Source organism: Benincasa hispida, chromosome 4 (assembly GCF_027475165.1).
Source record: "Benincasa hispida cultivar pf3 chromosome 4, pf3_genome.v1.1, whole genome shotgun sequence".
NCBI lineage: Eukaryota > Viridiplantae > Streptophyta > Magnoliopsida > Cucurbitales > Cucurbitaceae > Benincasa > Benincasa hispida.
Genome location: NC_143481.1, coordinates 55,803,246 through 55,821,433, shown reverse-complemented (window position 1 = coordinate 55,821,433; position 18,188 = coordinate 55,803,246). Strand labels below are relative to the sequence as shown.

At 41.2% G+C, this 18,188-nt stretch overlaps 1 protein-coding gene across 3 annotated transcripts in view; it reads left to right on the top strand.

Moving 5' to 3' along the window:
- The window catches only part of GCN2 (protein kinase family protein), a 94,247-nt gene that overhangs the window by 6,990 nt on the left and 69,069 nt on the right, over positions 1–18,188 (top strand). For all 3 annotated transcript variants that reach the window (XM_039029330.2, XM_090312936.1, XM_039029329.2), the window contains exons 5-6: positions 7,122–7,226; positions 16,000–16,401. In XM_039029330.2, coding sequence (XP_038885258.1) covers positions 7,122–7,226; positions 16,000–16,401 — 507 coding nt within the window. The remainder of the gene's footprint in view (positions 1–7,121; positions 7,227–15,999; positions 16,402–18,188) is intronic.

Here is an 18,188-nt window from a genome sequence, read left to right as displayed (position 1 = left end):
AGCTATGGATTCTTCAAAGTCAAGCCTATCATACTATGTTCTATAAACTTATTGAAAATGAGAAGGTTGTTGTTTTGATAGTGTATGTCGGTGATTTTATTCTAACAGGTAATGATGAGAGAGAACTAACTATTGTGAAGGAAAAACTAGCTAATGATTTTCAAATCAAGGACCTAGAGACTCTAAAGTATTTCCTAGGCATGGAGTTTACTGGGTCAAAAAATGGCATCCTTGTCAACCAAAGGAAGTATATTTTTGATCTACCGAAAGAGATGGCTTTACTTGGTTACAAGACAATGGAAACTCCTATAGAGCAGAATTTAAAATGGCTAGCTGCAACAAAAAAAGAGGTTAAGTCCCTTTGGGGACATCCGAATAGAAAAAGAGGTTAAAGAAAAAGAAAAGTACCAGAAACTTGTGAGGAGATTCATATACCTCTCTCACACCTATCCTGACATAGCGTTTGCAGTTGTATGGTAAGTAGTTCATGCATGCTCCTAGTTCTACTCACTTTGAAGCAGTTTATAGGATCCTAAAATATTTGAAAGGTACTTTAGGAAAAGACATACTTTTTAAGAAGCATGACCACCTACATGTTGAAGTGTACATTGATGTTGATTGGGTGGGCAACTTCAATTGATAGAAGATCACTTTTGGTTACTAATTTGTTGGAGGGAGTCTAGTCACTTGGCGAAAGAAAAAGCAAAGTGTGGTTGCAAGAAGTAGTACTGAAGCAGAATTTAGGGCATTAGCCCATGGTATTTGCAAGGGTGTATGGATGTAAAAGCTAGTGGAAGAATTGGAATTTTCTCAGATAATGCCCATCGCATTTACTGTGATAACAAGACAACAATTTCCATTACCCACAATCCAGTTCTTTATGAAAGGACAAAACATATTAAAGTTAATAAACACTTCATAAAGGAGAAGATTAATATAGGAGTAATATACATTTCCTGCCTTCCAACAACAGAACAAATTGCATATGTGTTAACTAAAGGCCTCCCAAAGTGGCAATTCAACAATTTGATTGATAAACTGACAATGAATGATATCTTCAAACCAACTTGAGCAGAAGTATTGATTATTTTCTTGTTTATTAATTATTGAAAAATAAGGGAAGAAAAGACAGACACGGTTTACGTGGAAAACCCTAAACCAGGGAGAAAAAACCACGATAGATAAATTCTTATTAATTTGTTACATCTACAAAGCACCACAGACTTAGAAATAAATAAACTCAGAACAACCTTAAGATAGCAGAGGCCAGAGAGAAGTAAAAGACTAAAACACCCTTAGGGCAAATACATCATATTTCAACACCCCCTTAAGTTGGGACATAGATATCATAATACCGAACTTGCTAACAAAAGTGTCCAAGCTTTTCTTTGGAAATCCTTTAGTGAGGACATCAGCAACCTGTTGGCTTGAAGGAATGTATGGAGTACAAATACTGCCGTTGTCTATTTTTTCTTTAATGAAGTGTCTGTCAATCTTCACATGTTTTGTTCTATCATGTTGCACTAGATTGTTGGCAATGCTGATAGCTGCCTTATTATCGCGATAAAGTTTCATAGGCTCATGACTGTCCTGGTGAAGATCAAACAAAACTTTCTTCAACCATATCTCTTTGCATATTCCCAGGCTCATAGCCCTGTATTCTGCCTCAACACTACTTCTAGCAACCACCAATTGTTTCTTACTTCGTCAGGTAACAAGATTACCCCACACAAAGGTACAATATCCAGAGGTTGATTTTCGATCTGTAACAGATCCTGCCCAATCTGAGTCAGTACAAGTCTTGATGGATCTTTTATCATGTTTCCTGAACATTAAGCCTTTTCTCGGAGCAGATTTCAAATACCTTAGAATATGAGTAACGGCCTCCATATGCTTAACGTAAGGAGCCTACATAAACTGATTGACCATATTGACAGCATAAGATATATCTGGTTTGATATGAGATAAGTAAATCAATTTTCCTACGAGACACTGATACCTTTCTTTATTAATAGGAACTCCTTCAACAGAATCCCCCAGCTTGGTATTGACTTCAACAGGAGTATCAATGGGTTTACATTCAGTCATTCTTGTTTCCCTCAACAAATCCAGAGTATATTTTGGTTGAGAAACAAATATTCCTTCTTTCGATCTTGCTACCTCCATTATGAGGAAATATCTTAAACTACCAAGATCTTTGATTTCAAACTCACCCGCCATTTTCCGTTTTAATTTGGCAATCTCTGTTGCATCGTCACCTGACAGAACAATATCATCAACGTACACAATCAACACCACCATCTTCCCTGATGTTGATCTCTTTGTGAACAAGGTATGATCAGAATGCCCCTGAACAAAACCTTGGGACTTAACAAAGGTGGTAAATTTGTCGAACCATGCTCTCGGAGACTGTTTTAAGCCATATAAGGATTTTCTGAGTTTACAAACCCGACTATCAAATTGTGCTTCAAATTCAGGATGAGGGCTCATATATACCTCATCTGCGCTCACCATTTAGGAATGCATTCTTTACATCAAGTTGATGGGGAGACCAATTTTTGTTAACAGCAACTGAGAGAAGAACCCAGATTGTTTTCAGCTTTGCCACTAGAGGCCAGTCTTTGTTAACAACCCTCCACTTGGGAATTTCCATGGCCATATGCACGTTGGTAGGTATTGTCACAGTATCCAGATTGGTAGTGAAAGGCTTTAAACCCAGACGACAAGTTACTGTAAGACAGGAAACTATGCATAGAGTACCTAGTACATGACCTAGTCCCTTTCCGCAGTGCAATTGTTACATCAAGCGTGGCATCGTAATCTCTTGGTTTATCTGACTTCTCATTAGTACAAGAACGGGGACCACACTTGCCCATTTATGGCAACTCCTCACTCCCCTGAGTATCTCCTAGTGACCCATTACTACCTGCTCTTTCGACCTTGTCTGGGACAATCTTATTAGTCTCACCATTCTCACCCACATCACCTCCAATGCAATCATTCTTACCCACGTCACCTCTAATGCAATCATTTGCACGTTCAGAACCATCATTAGAAACAAAAGTACCTTGAACTTGAGCTGGTGCTGGTTACGATTCTTGGACAGTTTCCGGTGGAGCAACAGGAGACACTATTTCCTTTATAAGATTCTTCCTGTAGTATGTTATCCAGGGTACTTGTTTAGTAGGAAGGACAGGGTCATTTGTATCGAGGATAGGTGCAGGAATGAAGTCTATAGGAATGGAATATGTAGATGAGTTAGTCTCTTCACTAGTGATCTCCCCTTGAAGAGGACGGATGAAAGCACTTATAACCTCGTTGGTGAAGTGGATACCCGACAAAGACACATTTTTGAGCATGAGCAGCAAATTTAGTATGGTGAGGACCGTGGCTATGAACAAAGGAAATACACCCAAACACCCGAAGGGGGACATCTGGGATGAGACACGTGGATGAGAAAGACTCTTTGAAACACTCAAGGGGTGTGTGGAATTTAAGAACACGGGAGGGCATCCGATTAATAAGATGTGCAGCAGTTAAAACAGCATCCCCCATAAGTATGAGGGGAGAGACATAGGAAGCATGGGGGAACAGGCAACCTCGATAAGGTGGCGATTTTTTCGTTCGGCCACTCCATTTTGTTGTGGGGTATAAGCACACGAATTTTGATGAACGATGCCTTTCGAAGTTAAAAACTCGCGCAGGGTGTTATTAACAAACTCCCGCCCATTGTCACTTCGAAGAATAGCAATCTTCGTATTAAACTGTGTTTCGACCATAGAACTTTTGGAAAACAGACGTGACTTCCGAATTATCAGTAAGAAGAAAGATCCATGTAAGACGGGTGTGATCATCGAAAAAAGTGACAAACCAGCGCTTACCGGATAAGGTAGTGACGTTTGAAGGACCCTAAACATCACTATGAACCAAATGGGAAAGGTTGGGAAGATTTGTAAGGCTGAGAGGGGAAGGAAACCCTGGGCTATTTTGCACGTATACAGACATCACAAGATAACGAAGAAATATCCACATCACGAAACAAATGGGGAAACAAATATTTCATATATTGAAAGTTTAGATGACCAAGGCGGAAATGCCATAACAAATAATATTTTTCTGAAATTGTAAATGAAGCTAATAAACTAGTCCTAGACAAACTCCTAGAGGTAGCATCATTAGAAAGGAAATAGAGACCCCTATCATGCCGGGCAGTGCCAATTGTCGTCCTCGAGTTCAAGTCCTGAAAGGAATCAACATCAGGTGAGAAAATAACTTTGCAGTTTAAATCCCTAGTTATTTTACTTATAAACAACAAATTGTAAGAGATCTTTGGCACGTGTAACACATTCCGTAAGATCAAGCCATGGAAGGGAGACAAATGACCTTTTCCTGCAACAGGAGCAAAAGACCCATCTACAATCCAAATCCTCTCATTTCCAGCACTTGGAGAATATGAGAAGAATCGATTAGATGAACCAGTTAAGTGATCGGTTGCTCCTGAATCTAGTATCCATGATTCTTATCCCTCAATAAGAAGACTAAAAAGATTGAGGGGTACTTGATTGGACAATCGCACTGACCCCAACAGTACCTGGGTCACTTGGGTTGGTCATCTAAGACTGTGTAGCAACATCAGTACACTCACGAGTGCTCTACTAGATTTTGACTTGTCATCCGGAGGACGACGTTTGCCATTCGGGGCTTGACCATGTAGTTTCCAGCACTGACCTTTCGTGAGCCATGGTTTCTTGCAATGTTCATATATTGGAGGAGATTTCCCATTCTGCTTGTCATTATCAAATCCAAATGATTTCACCTCGAGCGTAGCCGAGTCAACAGTTGTAACAACGCAACCGTTCATAGCACTCGACCTATCTTCCTCCAACCTGACCTCAAAGCAAACCTCCATAAGGGACGGTATCGGTCTTTGTCCCATAATTCGACTACGAACAGTATCAAATTTTGAGTTCAACCTAGCAAGGAAACATAAACTCGATCAGTTTCCTCAATCTTCAAATGTTAAACTCTGCCACATGAGCAATTCCAGACAATCTCTTGACACAAGTCCATATCACAGTAAAGACAGTTTATTGAAGTACGAAGTCACATCCATGGTCCCTTATTTGCATCCATGGACCTGTTTCCGCAATGTATATAGGCGTGTTGCGTTTTGCCTTTTAGAATACAACTTCTAGACTTCGTCGCAAATGTCCCCAGCAGAAGAAGAATAGAGCAAAGGTTTTTCGATTTGGGGTTCCATGCTGTTAATCAGCATCAAGTGGAGGAAGGAGTCCTCTCCCTTCCAAACACACTTTTGAGGGTCTCTACTTGCTATCCCACTAGTTAAATACTCGAACTTATGTCGCCCCTTGAGAGCCATTTTAATGGATTGTGACTAGGAGAAATAATGTTGGCCATTCATTTTCTCTCTTGTGATTATTCCTTTAGAATTTCTCACAGATCCAGATAAAATATGTGCAGTAGGTAAATGAGGGAAAGTAGTTACTGAATTGTCTGTATACAAAGATAGATTGGACGGGAAATCTGAGTGGGAATTTGTCTAGAGATTTGCGGTCCCAAAAATAGCCCCGAACGCTGCAATCTGTTGTTGAAGACTAGCCAATTGTTGTTGAACTCCAACCGGGGATAGACTTATCGGTCCTAAGCCACTATAACCAATCGACCCATGCTGATGGGATATGTAGGGGGTTGTAGGATGTTTCTGCCCACATGAAACCGAGGAAGAAGCTTCCCCATATGATCTATGACTCGAAATTGAGGCTAGACAGGAGGTTGGTGTGGCGGCTGGAGGGCTGGCGTTTCGACTGGAAGAACCGATTCTTGGAGAGTGTTGGACAAAAGCGGTGCTCCGACTGGAAGAACGTTGGAGGACGGACCAACTCGGAAGTGTTGCTCGAACGGCTCGGTGCTGGAGTTGGAGCCTAGCGTGATCTTTTGCACGGCTGGTCCCGATCGGCGCGAAGCTAAGAGATCGGCACACGACTTGGTAATTTGGAGCTGAGGGATCGGCGCGAAGTTGGTCTCGATCGTTTGTACGGTGGAGTGATTCCCGGTTGGATTGGTTGAGCGGTTGCTTGAACGTGCGATTGAGCAGCTGGCGGAATCCTGATCGACGAGGTGGCTAAGGGGGCTCCAATCGACAGTTGGATCTCGTGCGGCGCGGTTGGGCTGGTCCCAATCAGCTGCTGTGATTGCACTGGGTTGAGGGTGGATCGAAGATATCGGTCAACGGTAGCCTGAATTGCAGCGGTATTTGTCGCTTCTGCCATAGTTCCATCACTTGCTAGGGTTGGTGATTGAATTTCTTTTATCGCAGCTAGGGTTTCATCACCTTGCTTTGATACCATATTGAAAAATAAGGGAAGAAAAGATGAAGACAAGGTTTACGTGGAAAATTCTAAGCCAGGGAGAAAAAACCACGATAGATAAATTCTTATTAATTTGTTACATCTACAAAGCACCACCGACTCAGAAATAAATAGACTCAAAACAACCTTAAAATAGCAGAGAGAAATAAAAGACTAAAATGCCCTTAGGGCAAATACACCATATTTCAACATTAATATCTTCATTGTATTTATTTTGTAAAATCCATGGTGGCCACCTACCTGGAAATTAATTTCCTACGAGTTTCCTTGATACTCGAATGCTGTAGGGTTAGGCGGGTAGTTCCATGAGATTAGTCGAGGTGCGTGTAAGTTGACCCGAAAACTCATGGATATAAAAAAAATATTTTGTAATATTTGTTAGTACTTATATTTTGTAATGGGTATTTTTTCTATTTAAGAAACCTTTTATTTTTTTAGGAAATCGATAGGAAATATATTTTTCAACTACATTATATCAATGAAAAATTATGTTTCCTTAAAAAAAAAAAAAAAAAAGAAAAAACGTATCTGGTTCAAAAATAAAAGTTGAAGAATCCGCAAGAGCACAATTGGAGTTTTCATCGCTTCATAACACCATATATTGCTTCATAACGCCATATATTTTAAAAGTTTCGTTTGCTATGGTTGATTGTTAATGGGTAGACTTGAAATTTATGGTTTTCCCCGTCTTTGAATCTTCATACCGAGATAACAATTGTTTGTATTTTCCAGGCAAATTATAACGCTCGAGATGGAAGGATCATGGTTTTCAATTTGGCAGAGGCTGCTCAGGAATTCTTGTCAGAAATAGTAACTATAGGAGAATCAAATGAATCAGTAAGATATGTTCGAATTTCTGTAAGAAAAATGATGTATTCAAATATTTTATTCTTTAAATGATATAATGGAAAGAGTGCAATGCTTGAAAATACAAGATACCAAATACCAAATAAAATAAAGGGGGTGTTTGACCTACAACTTCATAAGTTGGTGTTAAATAACTCAACTTCAATAGTGTTTCCTATTGAAGTTTACACATTTATCGAGGAACTCCATCTTCCTCTCTTTCTCTATTTTGTACATTTATCAGGGAATTTCATCTTACAAATTTGCATTCTAAACACAAACTTCCTAACTCTGACTTCATAACTTGACTCAATGCCTCAAACATCCCCAAAAAGTACTATGTTGGTCAGTACTTTTGAAAGAGGCGATATGCTGATATAGTCTAATTGTTTGAACAATTTTTTAAAAAAGATGCAACACAAGGCCTTACCAAGTGGTCACCCAACTTAGTATTACTCCTGCTCAAGCTATTTTTCCAAGATTGATTCGAAGGCTTAGGGAGAAGGACCAAATGCTCTTGCCTTCTATTCTAGGTTCTTCTTCCACAGTGGAGACTAAGGTAAGTTCAAGTCATTCTTTTACGGAATAAAAATAAAAATTTTGTTCCAATGGCATATCTTGGTTTCCCATTTTTTTTGGAAAACAAGACTTTAATAAAATGAATCGATCTTACAATTGCTAGTCAATCGTGATAGATATACTTAGATTACCGAAATAAACTTTCAATCTCTCTGTTCTTCGTTGTTCATTGTTGAAGTTATAATATGGTAGCCACATATGCCAGTTGGAGGGAATAATTTTGTTAGGTACTTAAGCACTTTGGAGAACCACATCTCAAAAGCCAACTATTCAGATGGGAGAGCCAAGCCATTTTAGTACCACATTGGCCATCCCATTCTAACCGACGTGGGACAAAGGTAGTCCATACTATCTTGGTTCTTAATAATTTCCCACAAATTTTAGGTTTGAAAGAACTTTAGAAGGGAACTAACATACGACATCTGATAACTCTGTAAAAGTGAGCTAATTCTGAATAGAATGATTAGTGAACCGCAAATCCTTCAAATGTATAGTGTGTAAACTAAAAATATTTCTCGATCCTACTAAAACAACCTCAGCCAGTAACCGATGGAAACTGAAATCCGGAAGTGAGTTTTATTCAAAAATTGATCTTTACAAATAATTACAATTTACAGCAAGCTATTTATAACTTGAGTTCTGCCGACTAGCTAAACTAACCCTATAACTGTTATGTGAACAGGAAACAGATCATTAAATGATTTGAGTTTAAAGAGTTGTCCTAAGATACAAACAATGGTTCTTGGTAATACCTAATTACCCTAAAATAAGGACTAACCACCCTAACTACTCAAGAAACATACTAGATACTTATGATTCAAGAAACAACCCAAGATACTATAAGACTCGCATTAGTAACCCAATAAACAGGAGCAAGCGCTGCACTGTTCCTTCATTTGAATGGTTATTTCATATGAATTTGATAGCTTGTAGAAATACAAGCTATTGTAGCCTTTTACTTAGAATCATGAGGGTTGATGAGCAATATATGCGTTGATATTGATAAGAATTCATGTGCAAAAATGAGCTTGTGTCGATCAGTGCTGAAAATTTCCGTTAACCCTATATCATGCGTTATCTTGCGTCAAAATGTCTATTTTTGTAGTTATCACAGGAATTGATTGCATGCGTTGATCCCAGACCATTGTAAAGTTGATCGCATGTGTTGATTTTCATGAAGACAAGTTCATAGCATGGAATGCTGCAACTACAGAGTGATAGCGGTGATAGAGAGTGATCGCAAAGTGGGTGGGATGCGTTGATACTCCAAAAGAAACAATCATGAACACATACCTCGGGAGTGTCAAAGAGATAAGGTCATGATGACATTTCACCTACCACGACATGAATGACAGTGATTCAAAGTGGGATTACCAATGTTGTTGGCATTTGAACTCTATAAATAGAGCCTTGGAGCCCAAATTCAAAGCATCCGAGTCTTTGCCTTAGGCAGATTCTTGTGATCACAGACGAGAGCATGAATAGACAGTCTTTAAGAGTTCTTCATTTCCCACAACCCTTTCCGATTGACGACCGGAGCTTCGTCGGAGATAGAGCTCGAGAGAGACTACTCCACCGCCCATCCATGGCATCATCGGTGTCACAGTCATGCTTGTCCAGGGTCTGTTACCCATGGCCGCATACCCAATCCAACCCCCTTTTATCATGTTTTCATGTCATGTATTGTATTAGTTAAGTTAGTTTGCTTTCCTTGTATTTTTATTGTAAGTGACCGCTTGCCCTTTTGCATATGCAAGGGTGTCAGTTGGCTTTTTGTTTAGAATGCACTATATGGGGATAAGACTAACCATCACTTCTCCATACCAGGAGTAGTACGCTATAAAGCTGTTGTTGTTGCTCATTGCTTTCTAGTCTACTACAATCTCTCTCTACTCATATACTCCAAAATGCTTGCGAAAACCTTTTTCTCCAAACCCGTTTTCTAAAATCGTTTTCCCTAAAACGGGGGTGGAGGTTGCGAGAGGCACTCGGTGTGCCATCGACATTCCCTATTCGGATTGGCTGACTTGTTCGTGAGCGGAAACAAGTGCCGCACAATCGCTAAGAGAAGCTTCCAAAAGTGTGATTGTGACAGTTGGTATTAGAGCCAAGTCGGCTCACAGAGGGAAAAATCAGTAAACATGTCGGTGACAAAGAACTTGAATAAGTCCCATGTGGACAAACTGGTAGAGATGGAAGAGCAAATGCTCTACTTGAGAGAAGTCCCTGATAGTATTCGTTTCTTGTAGACTCGGTTGCAAGAAGTTGCCGAGAAAGCCGATGGAATTGATGCGGTAGTTGGCTGCCTAGACGGGTTACCCATTAGAGAGCTGATGATGAGGGTTGGAGACCCTAGAGACAAAGGCTGCACGATCCGACAGTTTTGAACGTGGGATAGCTCATCGGGCTCTGTTGCCCACATAGAGGAGCGCGTCGAAGAGTTGGACGACTCCCAGAAAGCAATAATTCAGATGGTAACTGATCTGTCTGAAGATTTTCGATTGGCCCTTGATGTTGTCAGAGTCGAGATTGTGGATGTGAGTGCGAGGGTGAATCTCACCATCCGAGCTGTAGGAAACCAGGCCCCACCTGGGGGAGCAATGTAAGTGAGTAGGATAAAAATCTCAGAACCAAAACCCTTCTGTAGGGTATGGGAAGCGAAGGCTTTAGAGAACTTTATCTTCGACCTTGAGCAATACTTCAAGGCGACGAACATCGTGACAGAGGAGTCAAAAGTCACACTAGCGACCATGCATCTAGCTGAAGATGCAAAGCTGTGGTGGAGATCACGATTTGCGATACAAGAAGGGCGGTGTACAATAGATACCTGGGATAAGTTGAAACAAGAACTTCGTTCGCAGTTTTTTCCTGAGAATGTCGAGATCTTGGCCCGACAAAAACTCCAAGAGTTGAAACAAACGGCAACATCAGGGATTATGTGAAGCAATTTGCAGGACTCATGTTGGACATACGTGACATGTTCGAGAAAGACAAAGTCTTCTGTTTTGTCGAAGTGCTGAAACCGTGGACTTTGTATGAACAGTGAGTACAAGATCTCCCCTCTGCCTATGCGGCAGCGGAACGGTTATATGACCTTAGCACAGACTCTCAAGACGTGAGGAAACAACCAACTTCCTCAAATGGTGGGAACAAAAATAGTGGTTCCAGCCCTTCCAGACCTGGGGGAGGTGACAAGAACGCTAAGGGGGACCGTAAGTCCTCCCAATCGAGATCAGGGAACAATTGGCGAGGGCTGCCACAACAGTATAACAACTACAATCGTCCAGTGTCTTGTTTCATATATGTAGAGGACCACACAGAGCGGGTGAGTGTCTGAATCGAACTGCTTTCAATGCCTTCCAAGTCACGTTGGCCTCAAGCTCAAAAGACAAGGCTGAAAAAGGCGAACCGAAAATTGAGCCGGCCGCAGAGAGTGAAAACCCTAGGATGGGGGCACTGAAATTCTTATCTGCGCTCCAAAAGAAGATGGGAAAGACGAAAGAGCCGTTGGAAAGAGGACTCATGTATGTGGATGCTTGGGTCAACCAGAGATCAGCCAAGAGCACCATGGTTGACTATGGGGCAACCCATAATTTCATGACTGAAACAGAAGCCGTTGCCTGAACTTAACCTAGGAAAGAGACGCTGGGAAGATGAAAGCTGTGAACTCTGCGGCCCTGCCCATTACGAGGGTAGCGAAGAGAACGCTAGTGAAGTTAGGGGACTGGAAAGGCCTTGCTGACTTCGTAATTGTCAAGATGGACGACTTTGACGTAGTGTTGGGGATGGAATTTCTACTCGAACACAAAGTTATACCGATGCCCATCGCCAAATGCTTAATGATTGCAGGATCTACACCCACCATGGTTCAAGCGAGTATCAAACAGCCGAACGGGCTAAGAATGATCTCAACCCTCCAACTGAAAAGAGGCCTTGCCCACGATGAACCCACGTTCATGGCCATTCCGATTGAATCTGTCGAGACCGCAGAAGAAGAAGTCCCCCGAGACATTCTATATGTCTTGGAAGAGTATCGTGATGTCATGCTCGATAGTTTGCCCAAGTCCTTGCTTCCACGAAGGGGGATCGATCATGAAATCGAGCTGCTACCAGGGGCGCAGCCACCCGCCAAGAATGCATATCGTATGGCCCTGCCAGAGTTGGCCGAACTCCGAAAGTAGTTAGATGAGCTGATAGATGCAGGGTTTATTAGACCAGCAAAGGCCCCCCATGGAGCCCCGGTGTTGTTTCAAAAGAAGAAGGACGGAAGCCTTCGGCTATGCATCGACTATCGGGCTTTGAACAAGCTCATAGTTCGTAATAAGTACCCCCTTCCTATCATCACGGACTTATTTGATCAGTTCCACGGTGCTAGATACTTTTCAAAATTGGACCTACGGTCGGGGTACTATCAGGTTCAAATTGCTGAAGGAGACGAACCCAAGATGACCTGCGTTACGAGGTATGGAGCCTTCAAATTTCTTGTGATGCCCTTTGGCCTCACCAATGCTCCGACAACCTTCTGTTCTCTGATAAATCAGGTGTTTCACGAATACCTCGACAAATTTTTCGTAGTATATCTGGATGATATCGTGGTCTATAGTGCCTCGATGGAAGACCACCGGTACCATCTCTAACTAGTCTTCGAAAAACTGAGAAAAAAACCAGCTATACATAAAGAGAGAGAAGTACTCCTTTGCTTAAGAGCGCATAAATTTCCTCGACCACGTGATTGAATGTGGTCGGATTGATATGGAAGAGGGTAAGGTGTCTGCTATTAGAGATTGGAAGGTGCCGACATCCGTGACAGAATTACGATCCTTCCTCGGACTAGCCAACTACTATAGGCGGTTCGTAGAAGGATTCTCCAGAAGAGTAGGACCATTGATTGAGCTGTTGAAGAAAGATAATCATTGTTGTTGGACTCCCGAACGTCAAGCCGCCTTCGAGGGCTTGAAGAAAGTGATGATCGAAGGACCGGTCCTCAGAATTGCCGACGTGACCAAACCTTTTGAAGTCGAGACTGATGCTTCTGACTTTGCGTTGGGTGGTGTTCTCCTTCAAGACAGACACCCTATCGCATATGAGAGTAGGAAATTGAATGATGCAGAACGGAGGTATGCCACCTCTGAGAAGGAGATGTTGGCAGTAGTTCACTGCTTGAGAGCCTGGAGACAGTATCTCTTAGGGGCCAAATTCGTAGTCAAGACAGACAACAGCTCCATTTGCCACTTTTTCAACCAGCCAAAGTTATTGTCGAAGCAGACACGATGGCAGGAGTGTTTAGCAGAGTTTGATTTCCAATTTGAGCATAGACCGGGGAAATGTAATCAAGGGGCCGATGCCCTTAGCCGGAAGAGTGAGCATGGGGCCCTATGCATGTTCGCGCACCTGAAAGCAAGTATGTTGAATGGAACAGTACGCGAAACTGTTAAGACACACTTGGCAAATGACACATCGGCGCAGGCCATTATGCAGTTGGCCAAAGAGGGAAAGACACGCCAATTTTGGGTGGAAGACGACCTACTGTACATTAAGGGCAATCGCCCCTACATTCTTCGATCTGGGGAGCTACGAAGATCGCTGGTGAAAGAGTGTCACGACACACCATGGATAGGACATAACGGTTGGCAGAGAACTTATGCCCTCTTAAAACAAGGTTACTATTGGCCGAGCCTTCAAAACGACGTCATGCAATTTACTAAGACTTGCCTTGTCTGCCAACAAGATCAAGTCGAAAGGGCGAAATTAGCGGGTCTGTTGGAGCCCCTACCTGTGCCCTTTAGACCCTGGGAGAGAGTGTCCCTCGACTTCATCACCCATTTGCCCAAGGTTGGAGAGTTTGAATTGATCCTTGTTATCATCGATCGGTTCTCAAAATACACAACATTTATCCCAACGCCGAAGATGTGTACAACTGTGATGATTGCCCAATTGTTCTTCAAACACATCATGAAATTATGAGGTGTCCCTGCGAGCATCGTTAGTGATCGGGACGGGAGATTCATTGGGACCTTTTGGACAGAATTGTTTAAGATATTGGGATCTACGCTGAACATTTCCTCTAGCTACCATTCCCAGACAGACGGCCAGACGGAATGCTTTAATAGCATGCTCGAGGAATATCTACTTCACTTTATCGACGCTAGACAGAAGAACTGGGTCCAGTTGTTAGATGTTGCTCAGTTCAGCTTTAACAATCAGCAAAGCTCCATAACTGGAAAGACGCCCTTCGAGATAGTATGCGGTAGACAGCCACTCATGCCACATTTGGTGGACCATTTCTATGGGGGCAAAAGCCCTCAGGCGCATAACTTCACCAAGGAGTGGAGTCAAACCTCTAAGATAGCTCGCGCCTGTCTAGAAAAAGCATCAAGGAGGATGAAGTTGGCTAATAAGAAGCGTAGGCCCCTCGAGTTCCAAGCTGGTGACAAAGTGTTGATTAAGCTGCGAATAGATAAGTTCCGTTTCCGAGGCCAGAGAGACCAACGTCTAGTACGAAAATACGAAGGACCAGTGGAAGTGATTGAGAAGGTTGGGAAAACCTCGTATAGGGTTCAACTACCCTCATGGATGAAGATCCATTCTGTCATCCATGTGAGTATTCTGAAGCCCTATCACCCCGATCCTGATGACGAGCAACGGAATATGTTGATGTGCCCACCTGTCACGATGAAGAATTCAGCTGAAAAGGAAGTCGCACAAATTATGGATAGACGTACTCGCTGTATTGGAAGACCAAGACGAGAACTGACAGAGTTCTTGGTAAAGTGGAAGGACCTCCTCGACGAAGAAATCAGTTGGGAGTGCGCAGAAGTCTTGAAGAATGCAGCTCCAGCGATCATCGAGTTCGAGCAGGGTCGGTTGACAGGGACGTCAACCAATTAAGTGGGGGGATAATGTCACGGTCATGCTTATCCAGGGCCTGTTGCCCATGGCCGCATGCCCAATCCAACCCCCTTTTATCATGTTTTCATGTCATGTATTGTATTAGTTAAGTTTTCCTTGTATTTTTGTTGTAAGTGACCACTCGCCCTTTTGCATATGCAAGAGTGTCAGTTGGCTTTTTGTTCAGAATGCACTATATGGGGATAAGACTAACCATCACTTCCTCATACCAGGAGTAGTATGCTCTAAAGCCGTTGTTGTTGCTCATTGCTTTCTAGTCTACTACATTTTTTCTCTCTCTACTCATATACTAAAAAATGCTTACGAAAACCTTCTTCTCCAAACCCGTTTTCTAAAACCATTTCCCTAAAACGGGGGTGGAGGTTGCGAGAGGCACTCGGTGTGCCATCGGTGTTCCGTATTTAGATTGGTTGACTTGTTCGTGAGCGGAAACAAGTGCCGCACAATCGCTAAGAGAAGCTTCCGAAAGTGCGATTGTGACAACTGATAGCCTTGACATACATCTGATGGAAGCAAGAGATTGCCTACATCTAGCCCACCACCTCTCTTCTTACTTCTATATTGTATTACATCTTGGCTTAAGACATTAATACATTTTGTAATCAATGTATCTCTCTATTTCCTTCAACACTATTTCCATCCTCTTCTACTTTATCATCTTTTACTTTCATCGCAATGAGTTAAGTGTAGATTGCAAGAGTTATCGCATACTCAATCATGCGGTATAGAGATATGGCAAATGTAACAAACCACCGAGAGGTGTGTGTTACGCGAGTATAGTGAGTTAATCCTCTTTGCTTAGTGCGAGACTATCGCAATGCTTGTTTAGGAGCTAAGTAGCTATAACCAATTGCCTGAGAGGTAAGTAGTGGAACTCGCTAAGTAAAGTGAGTAGTGTTTCTAGAGATAGGAATAATCTTATGTTCAACTCAACCATGCGTTATAGAGATATAAGCATGCGGCTAACCATCGAGAGGTGTGCGATGCGTGGCGAGCTAGGATTACCCCTTGCGACCAAACTTAATGACTTGGTGAAATTTTCCCTCAACTCTACTTCTCCATACACCTTTAGATTATCATGTGATCATCGCATATATCATTGCCGCATATTCTTCTTATCAATGCATGATCAGTGCATGACCATCGACACATTAAATCGTTAACAAAACAAGAAGCATTTTCCTCTGCAATCAGAATTCAAGTGCATTTTCTTTAACTTAATTTTTTCTTATTTCTTTTATGTCTGCTGATCGTGATTTTCTACTTACTGTGCAAGGTTGGCTGTTCTCATACTGCTGGCAGTTCTCTATTGCTTCCAGACAAGATAACTTCAAATGAGAAGAAAGGACCTTATGTTCATGGCTATATAGACCTCTTCAGTGGTTCTGGGGAGTTGTGGAGCTGGACCTATGACATGGACGAGAAACTCAACTCCCAAGGACAACCTCTTGTAGCAGATAGCTTGAAACTAGGAACAGCTCAAGAAAAGAAGCTTGATAAAGTTCAAAATTTATTGGCTCGGCAAAATTCAAAGCGAGGTGAATTATTGTTTCCATCGTCTAACCTAGGTACCCTCGAGGAAGAAACTGAAGATGACAGTCGGAGCATAAGTTCTTCTAATTCAAGAAGATCATTAATCGTACAGAGGGATGAAGATGGTATTGAACGTGAGAAGCAGGTAAGCATTGTTGGACGTGGTTTACCATTACTTGATGTTGGTTGTATGGCATGTTAAAATTGTATACTTTACCATTGTCTGACAAAATTTTATTTTGTCTTTATTAATTATTATATATTTCAACTTGTTAATGGCATTGTTATGCTGGATTAACCACTTCACTAATATTGAGATTATGTTTGACATTACGTGGTTTTTTTTTTTTTTTTTTTTTTTCAAAAAGGATACGAAAACTTTTCATTAAAATGATGATTGAGCTGACATTATGTTGGTGAAAGCTTTTGCTTCTTAGACGGAAAAAGTAGACAATTTTTGTATTATAGATCTGCCTACAGATTTTGGAAAGGAGAACTCCTGACCATTTGAGATTGCTATAATGTGATCTTGAGGGTTTGTCATTTAAGTGAGGTGGCATGTGGTGTGTATGACCACTTGAATATATGCATTTATCAATATTATTATTATGATTATGCTTTTATTTATTTATATTTCAATTATATTTAATTTAAAAAAATAAGAAGCAACAATTTCATCTGTTCCTGAGGTATAAAATGAATGAGGGAAGACGTCAATCCACTCAAAGCTCAAGAAGTTAATCAGAAAAAAATCCAAATTGGCATTTATGCATAAGTATTGTAATTATAATAAGAATACAACCAATTCAAAAAAATTACAATGATAATACAAAAAATGAAACTTATGATAGAGTGGCGACACTGCTAATTTTCCATAATCTATATTTTTATACTTGTCTTAGACGCATACAGTTCCATTGTCATTCCAATCATATTTCTACAAGGATGATTTTATCGCGCGACACTTGATTATGTTAAACTTGTATTTTGAGGGGTGCCAACATAGACAATCGAGTATGTGGATTGAGAATTTTTGGATAGGGTCCTCGCTAAAAGGGATTTTGGTGTTAAGTGGAGATCTTTGATTTGAAGTTATATCAAGTTAGGGAAGCTGTCCATTCTAGTTAATTGTAAATCGAGGGGTAAGATTTGTGCCTCCAGATGTACCAGACGAGATGATCCACTCTCCCCTTTTAGACCTCTTGATTGTAGACAACCTGAGCATAATTATCTCGAAAGGGGCGGAGGGCAACATTATTGAGTGTTTTTAGGTATCGTAGAACAAAGTGGGCATTGCCTTGTTCACATTTAGTTTGCTAATTACATGATTTTCTTCTGCTCTGGAAGAGAGGAGCCCTTTCTTAATTTTTTTTTGAAAAGGAAACGGTTCATTATTTTAATATATAGAGAAGAGCTAAGGCTCATAGTACAAGAGTGTTATACAATGAGCAAAACGGAAATACTAGTGCTTTTAATAGGATCTTAATTTGAACCATCTTTTATCGTTTTTCTCCTCCGGAAGAGAGAAGCCCTCTAGCAAAGAGAACAAACACCAAGGACAAAAGCAAAGTGGAAGCATGAAGGACCAAAGTCAACACAGAAGACCACACTCTAAAAACCGAACCAAAGACAACACCTGAGAACTAAAAGCCTTGGACAAAGAAAAAAAGGGGAAAAAAACTCAAATGATTTTCACTCCAACCAAAAGAACAAACACCAAGGAGGAAAGCATAACTGATCCACAAAACATCAAGGCATCAAGCAGGAACAATTGAACTCAAACTGCAAACGTAATAGAGAAATCAAACATCAACAATGAATACCTTGGGAATTGATGGGAGGAATTTCACTCACCTCGAGACTACAAGCTTCAATAAAAGAAGTAAATTTCCTAGGCATTTATGAAGGAAGAGAATGCGAGTAAGATATAGA